Source organism: Nicotiana attenuata, unplaced genomic scaffold, assembly GCF_001879085.1.
Source record: "Nicotiana attenuata strain UT unplaced genomic scaffold, NIATTr2, whole genome shotgun sequence".
Lineage (NCBI taxonomy): Eukaryota > Viridiplantae > Streptophyta > Magnoliopsida > Solanales > Solanaceae > Nicotiana > Nicotiana attenuata.
Genome location: NW_017673427.1, coordinates 62942 through 71710, shown reverse-complemented (window position 1 = coordinate 71710; position 8769 = coordinate 62942). Strand labels below are relative to the sequence as shown.

The 8769-nt window shown below is 35.7% G+C and overlaps 1 protein-coding gene across 1 annotated transcript; it reads left to right on the top strand.

Annotated features, from left to right (window-relative positions):
* The first annotated feature begins 377 nt into the window (after nucleotides 1-377).
* LOC109216362 lies at nucleotides 378-1739 on the top strand. Its single transcript, XM_019380511.1, has 4 exons — nucleotides 378-835; nucleotides 889-959; nucleotides 1119-1514; nucleotides 1651-1739. Exons 1-4 carry the CDS (start codon nucleotides 378-380, stop codon nucleotides 1737-1739), a joined length of 1014 nt encoding a protein of 337 aa, XP_019236056.1.
* The last annotated feature ends 7030 nt before the right edge of the window (nucleotides 1740-8769 follow it).

The following is an 8769-nucleotide window of genomic DNA, read 5'->3' as shown; positions in this document are numbered from 1 at the left end:
ACTGGTTGGATGTTGCAGAACCAGAATTATTTCTGCATGATGAGGGGTACTATGTCATTAAATTTCAGTCAATGGAGGATATGCACAAAATCTTCTATGCTGGCCCTCACACTATTAGTATTGGACCAATCATCTTGAAGCATTGGACGGCTGATTTTGACCTGAGCAAGGAGTTTCTCACATAAACTCCATTATGGGTTATCTCACCTAAATTGCCAATGAGCTTCCGAGGAAGTGAGTCCTTATGCAAAATAACTAGTGCAATTGGGAAGCCAATGTTTACAGATGAGTGCACTACAAAGCAAACACGAATATCGTATACAATAATGTTGATATAGGCTAATGTGACTAAGACTCTACCAATAGAAGTCACCATCATGGATCCAAGAGGAAAGAAATTTCAACAACAGTTGGTGTATGAATGGAAACCAATGTACTGTGACAAGTGCCAAAATATTGGACAGACATGTGCTAACCAGCAAGTCCCTAAACCACAACATGTAGAACAACCTAGAAGAAGAAGAGAGGCTAGAAAGGTTACCTATGAATGGAGAACCAAGGGTCCTGTGGTGGAAGCAGAGGCTGCTAATAAAGTACAAGCTCATGCCCCTAATATGCAACATCATAGTCAAAGCAGTGACCAAATGATAGCCCCAAAGAATTGTCCAATCTCAGAAACAAATATCACAGTGAGACAAGAGTCTGTGCAAAAGGGTAAAGACAAGGAAGTGGCCAGCCCAGAAATGAACCTGACAAATTTTTCTGTGCTACCAACTTCCACAAGTAGAACTGAGGTTTTGTTGACTAAAAGGGGTCATAGTGCAAGCCTTTCCCTGTGAGGAGGGGTTAAACATACCGATTAATGACCTGACTTTTCTGGAATATCAGGGGTGTGAACAAATGGTATAAGCAGAAAGAATTGAAGAACTACCTAAAAATTAATAATATTAGACTAGCAGGTATAGTAGGAACAAGGGTGAAATAACATAATGCAAGTAAGGTAAGTGGTCATATTGCCCCTAGTTGGGAGACTCTCCATAATTACAACTATGATGTTAATGGAAGAATATGTTTGCTATGGGATTCAAGTTACTATGCAATTACTTTGCTGAGAGCAGAAGCACAACTAATTCATTGTTCAGTTAAAGGGATTGCTGATGAGATTGATTGCTTAGTGACAGTTGTGTATGGATACAATACTGTAGAAAAGATAAAATATATATGGGAACAACTGGAGGAGATTGCACAGGGGATTGCCAAACCATGGCTTACTGGAGGAGATTTCAACTCAGTTTTATACTCACAGGACAAACTGTATGAAAATCCAATTAATGCAACAGAGACTAGAGACTATGCAAACTGTGTACAAATACAAGGTCTCAATGCATTAACTTGGGAAGATGAGTATTATACATGGTCCAATAATCAACTGGGAGCTGATAGGATATGGAGTAGAATAGACAGAATGTTTGGGAACTATGATCGAATGATGAAATGGGGAACATTTGTACTGAGTATGGACTGCCTTATATCTCAGATCACTCTCCTATGTGCATGAAGTTAACAATCAAATAGTGGACTGGGAAAGCACCTTTTAAGTTCTTCAATGTATCGGCAGATCATGAAGATTTCTTATCTATTATAAAGCAGGGATAGGGCCAGAGACTCAACAGCAGGAAGATACAAAATATCTGGTTAAAATTGAAGGCACTCAGACCTATGCTAAGGAAGATGAATAGAATTCAAGTTCATTAAATAAAAGATAGAAAGAGCAAGAGCAAACTTACTATCATACAGGGGCAAATCTCTGCAAAATGTACATATGAGTTATTAGTGGAAGAGAGACAACTAATAAAAAACCTAGAGAAATGGGATTTGATGGAGGAATGTGCCTTAAAACAAAAAGCTAGAGCAAAGTGGATCAAGCTAGGAAACTCAAATTCAAAGTATTTTGCAGTAGTTATCAAGAAAAGGCAGCAAAGGAAACAGATAATTGAGCTTACTTCTCTTACTGGAGACAAATTACGTGAACCTGAAGATATCACCAATGAAATAGTGAGTTTTTATAAATCATTGATGGGATCTGCAGCTCACAGACTACCAGCAATAGAAAAGGAAATAATGCAGAAAGGACCAATATTGTCACAACAACAAAGAATTATGTTATGTCAAGATGTCACTGAACAAGAAGTTTATGATGGACTAATGTCAATTGGTAATGACAAAGCCCCTGTTTTTGGTGGATTCAATGCATATTTTTTCAACAAGGCATGGAAGATCATTCACCATGAAGTTACAACAACTGTTATGGATATCTTTGCCACTGGGAAGCTATACAAAGCAATCAATTGTACAGCTATCGCCTTTGTGCCAAAGACTGGCAAACCTAGAACAGTTTAAGAGTTTAGGCCAATTGCATGTTGCACAATGCTTGATAAGCTTATTCCAAAATCTTGGCCACTAGAATTCAAACTGTTATCTCTACTGTAATTAGTGAAGCACAGTCTGGCTTTATACCTGGTAGGAGGATATTTGACAATATCATTTTAACACATTAATTAGTCATAGCCTATTCTAGGAAACACACATCCCCCAGATGCATGATTAAGAGCCAGTTTGGATTGGCTTAAAAAAAGTAGCTTTTAAGCACAAGTGCTTAAAAGCAAACTTTTAAGTGCTGGGATTTGTTTTATAAATTAGCAGTTATCTGTTCGGATAAAAGTGCTGGAGCTGAAAAAAAATTATTGAATTATTTGGTAAACAAGTGGTGGTAAGCTCTTTTTCTATTAAGAAGACAAAATATCCTTAAAGTTGTTAACATTATAAAGGAGCTGATTACTACAATATATTTAATTATGAATTAATGCAAATAAAAAATAATTTATATTTTAATTTAATTTTAATTTAATTGATTACTTTAGATAATTTTTATAAATATAATTCTTGAATGCTCATTTTTCACCACTTTCAATCAAGTAAACTTCCATAAAAGTCTCAACAACAAGCTTCACAAATTTCATTAGCAATCAAATTACAAATTTCATTTCTCCATTTCCGCCATACAACACATGACAACTACAAGCTAGAAAACATACACATACTACAAGCCACGTCAATCCACAAAGTATATATTAAAATCAATGTTGCCTACAAAGATAAGAATTCGTGTTGTTCTATGATGCATATAATAATAAAAACATAATAACTGAAGCTTACAAATAATGACCAATTCGACGAAACAATAATTGAAGCTTACACATTATTTTGTTTCATGTTTGTTCTTTTGTCCTAAGAGATTTAGGAAGCAGAGTATGCATTTAGAATTGGCATTGAGTGGATACAATTGGGTGTGATGCTTGAGGAAAGTGCAGAAAATGAAGATGAAGCAGAGAGGAAGGAGAAAGAAGAGGAACGACTGAAGTGAAGGAAATAGGAGAAGTAGATGTTTTAGGGTTTCTGAGGGTAATTTTGGTATTATGAAAACTTATAATGGACAAGAAAGTAATTTTATTGTTCAAACTAAAATGGCTTTTAAGCCAAAATCGTAAAAGTTGGGGTTAGCCAACTTGTTGCTTTTGGCTTTTTTTAAGCATATTTTAACTTTTTTTAAGCCATTTTTTTCTTGCCAAACACTTCCACAACTAAAAAAGGGCTTAAAAGCTGGTTTGACCAGCTTTTAAGCCCATCCAAACAGGCTCTAAGATAGATCTTCAGAAGGCATATGATTCTGTGGAGTGGCCCTACTTGAAGCAAGTTATAGAAGAGCTAGGATTTCCTAAATTGTTCATATCATGGGTTATGGAATGCATACAGACAGTCAACTATTCTGCATAGTTAATGGAGAATATTCAGTGCCATTCAATGCTGCCAAGGGCCTCAAACAAGGTGATCCAATGTTATCTTTCTTTTTTGCATTTGTAATGGAGTATTTGAGTAGAAGCTTACATGATCTTAAGACAAACAAGGAGTACAACTATCAACCCAGGTGCTCAAGGCTCAAGATTACTCACTTGTGTTTTGCTGATGACATCTTGCTATTTGCTAGAGGGGATGTGAAATCAGTAGATGCAATAGCTCATAAATTCATGTAGTTTACAAAAGTATCTAGGCTACAGGCTAACCAAAGTAAGAGTGCAGTGCATTTTGGAGGAGTATCAACAACATATTTTACAACACTTGGGTTTCACCATAGGAGACCTACCTTTCAAATATTTGGGAGTTCCCCTATCTACAAAGAAATTGGGTATCATGCAATGGAAACCTTTGATAGACAAGATGACATCAAAAATAACCTCATGGACTGCAAGGAAGCTCTCATATGTTGGCAGAGTCTAGCTAGTCCAAAGTGTTTTGTTTGGAATACAAGCTTTCTCGGCTCAACTTTTCATTATCCCTGCCAAGGTGATCAAGGTCATTGAAGGTATATGCAGATCTTATGTGTGTTCAGTACCAATGTGATCACAAAGAAAGCTCTACTAGCCTGGAATAAGGTATGTCTACCCAAAGCTGGAGGTGGGCTGAACCTTGCAAATCTGCAAATCTGGAACAAAGCTGCTATACCTAAAGTATGCTGGGATTTGGCTCACAAGGAAGATAAGCTACAGATCAGATGGATCCATGCCTACTACATTAAAAATCAGCAATTCAACATTACCCTGACCCCTCAACAGGCTTGATGGATGGTTATGAAGATCTTTGAAGCTAAAGGTTCCCTAGAGAATATTATACTTGCACAGACACCTAAGAAGAGCCTAATCAGGCATATATACTTTCATCTGCTTGGTGACTACGCAAGGGTTGAATGGAAAAGCATCATGTTTAACAATGCTGCACGACCAAAAACAAAGTTCACAATGTGGCTATTGATGCGTGGAAGACTACTAACAAGTGATAGGTTAAGCAAATGGGGTATATATATGTGAATACACAATGTACTTTATGTCAAGAGTGGGAAGAAACAAAAGAGCACCTATTTGTACACTGCAAATATGCAAGAGCTGTATGGACAAAAGTATGGCATTGGATACGGTTACACGAGCCTACTACAAGAGGTTGGAGTGAATATAGTCAATGGTTCATCAAGTGTTCAAGAGGGAAAACCCAACAAGCACTGATCTTCAAACTTGTCTATGCAGTAGCTATTCACCACATTTTGATTGAGAGGAACTTACGCATATTCGAACAAAGGAGTAGGCAATATGGAAACATTGCAAAGGGGATAGCTTATATTTGCTGTGTTCGGGCACCCCCTAGGATCAAAGCCCAACTACAGTCTTATGTCTTCTAATATGATCAAAGTAGGGAGTAGGTAGTTTTCTATGTTTGCTTTCCTATTGAGATGGCTAGTTTTGTTGGCTTAGCTATGGATTTGTAACTGACTGCTTTGGTGATTAATAAAATTAAGTTAGTTACCAACAAAAAAAAATTGTGAGTTTCATGTCCATGCACTTATAAAAATATGGTTGAAAAGAAAATAGTATCCAACACTCCAACTAGGGGTATACAAAGAAAATCGACGAACCGCACCAAACCGATAATACGAGTCAAATCGAGAAAAAAAATTCCGACTATGGTTTGGTTTGGTGTTAGAAAAAAAACCTGACCATAATTGGTTTGGTTTGGTTTTGACTAAAACAAATCAAACTGAAACCAAACCAACCCGACATACATGTATACAAGTTTTAAAAATATTTTATACATAAAAATAATTATATTGTAATTTATAAATATTTTTTAACTTTTTTCACAGTTCTCTCTTTTAATTTATTATTTCAAGCTTGGACTAGAACTTTTGAATGGTCAAATATGTTTCATAGCCCATAAAAATTAGTAACTCGAATAAAGCCCAAAGCAATATCAAATTAATAATACTGTTAAAAAAATTCAATTCAATACTAGGAATGACTGTAGTATTGAATATGTATTGTTTTGGTTTTGCATTGGTTTAGATAGTGAGAATGCATAACTTACTTTTAATATTATTTAGTCATGTAATTAATACTTAGTACTTATTAGTCGTACGTATTTTAGCATGACTTAGTAATTTTAGATTGTGTTTATTTTTATTATGGCTTATTAATTAGCAAGAATTAATTTATGCGATTTGTTGAGTATTTTAGTATAATATAATCATGACTCATCTCACATTATTTTATATTATTTTAATGAGTAACATATTATATAATTTTATCCTAGAAGCTAAAAGATATTAGAACACAGATTATATATTTTATGCTATGAAGATTTTGTCGGCAAAAATCCGAAAAATCCGATTTTTTTTTGTTTGGTTGGTTTATAGATTTAAAAATCTGAGACAACTGGCCTGGTTTGGCAATTGAAAAATCCGAACCAATCCGATCTATGTACACCCCTAACTCCAACAATAAAATAAAGATAAAAAACTAACACAGAAAATTATAATCAAAACCAATTTTTTGTATTATACTATCTAAGAATTACAAATAATACTTGTCAAATAAAATAAGGAAAAATAAAACATAAAGAGGGCGAGATACCCGAAAAGCCCTGTTCTATTGCGGTAGGGCTGGCCTTTATAGACTTGTCAGATTATGTTGTATGAATGATGAACCGACAAAATGAGACCATTTCAAGACTTGACCCATTCTGTAAAGAATATTTTGGGCCCATATGACCAGCCCAAGCTTTCATGGGCCTATCTATTCAAAATGGATGGTTTGCACAAATAGGACTCTGTGGTGCTACTATTGATTTTTTGACATTATTTGTTCCATGGACAGAGTTTCAACTTTAACAAGTATTGTCTCTCGCTCGACCCATCGAAAATACTTTTAGATTTTGACCTTAAAGGTTTGGCCATAGGATAAGCGGGGGCCAAAAAATCAAGACCATCTATTTCCAAGGTCATTAGGTGTTATTTCCTGGTTCACAATTTGGAATTAGCCTAGGGTATATCAGAAGTAGCCTCTCTACTTTCACAAGGTTGGAGTAAGGTCTACGGACATACTATCTTCCACAGTGGCGGAGGCAGGATCTCCGCGAAGGGGATTCAGAAAGAAAAAAAGTTAAAAAATATTTGTAGGGAATTGAACCTATGACCTTACAAAGGTTTTGAAACCCCTAAACCACTAAACTACACTTCTATGCTATGTCAAGGGGAATCAAAACTTAATATATAGAGGTAAAAAATAAATTTTGCCTTATATATACAATATAATTTTTTGGCGAAGGGGGTCGGTTGAACCCTTTCCGTTCCTAAATCCGCCCCTAATCTTCCCGCTTATGAAAATACATCAAGTATATGTTATTGCTATTGTAGAAAATGGAATAACAGAAGGGTTAAAGACTGAAGAATTATGGGCATCAGAGATGATGAACAGAGGCTTCTCTCTCCCAAGTACACTGCTTCCAATTGGACTATCTGATATAGGGTGATTTTTAAAAATAGCCAGATTTACAATTGGTCGTTCAAACATAGCCCAATTTCAAAAGTAATCGAAATTTAGCCACTTTTTATGTAAAGATAAATTTGAACGAAAACGCTGTTCAAAACCCGGAAAATACTCCAGTATATTATGCTGGAGTTCCAGCATAAGTATACTTGAACTCCAGCATATTATGATGGAGTTCCAGCATAAATACACTAGAACTCCAGCATAATATACTGGAGTTCCAGCAAGTATAATGGTCCAGTATAATATACTGGAGTTTGGAGCACCAGTGCTCCAGTCTCCAGTATATTATACTGGAGCCAGCAAAGTATACCGGTCCAGCATAATATGCTGGAGTTCATACACAAGTGCACCGTACTCCAGTATATTATGCTGGACCGGTCTCTATTGCAGCAAAACAGTGGCTATTTTTCATTGACTTGGTAAACGCTGGCTATTTTTAATTGAGCAGTCCGAAAACTACCTATACCGTGAAATTTTGGCTCTGATATATCCAAATAACATCTTTGGACTCTTCCCAACTTTACTGAGCTTTGGGGCCCATATCCCATTCGTTTGTCCACTATGGCTAGCTCATCTCTAATTCAATATTTTATCAAATGGATGAATATTGTCATTAATTGATTGCTTCCTATGCCTAATAAGCCAACGTTGTTTGGTTGTTGAAAGAAATCTATTTTCTTAAATGGAAATTTTCTTCTCCGCAAAGTCTTACTTACTAATATACATTTGCTATTTTATACTATTTCAAACTTGATTTGACATCTGATTTTTCATTTTACATTCAACTCATCATTTTGAAATTTGCTTACGTCTTAGTGTCTTCACCTCTTGTCTTATTCTACTCTTGGAGAAATTAATATTCTAGCTGATTATGTGACGAAGATTAATTAATAATATGTCTTGTTTATTCTGGCTCAGTTTCAAATGGTGAAGCTCTTGAAAGTAACGGTGATCACGCCCAACTATGCCTTATAAAAAGGACTCTGCGGACGTTGCAAATATAACCCGAGTATCACGCCCAGGGTCGAATCCAGAGAGAGTTAACCTATCAACTGCTACCTTCAGACCCACTAAGTCTTCAGAACCAGCTTCCCAAATATTCAAATCTCAGTTGAGTGTTCTTTAACAACTAGCTTGCAAATAACTAAATGGCTGTAACTAAGTAAAAATAAAGGTTGTAAACAATTATGAGAAAAAGCTAAGGCAATGATTTCCCCTATTGATGGAATCCCTTCTGTTTATGCTCATACAAATTTACCAACACATCTCTATCAATCATGAACGCTAATCTTACCGTAAATCTCTCCCGAGTAATCACAGTACTTTACTATTGCAC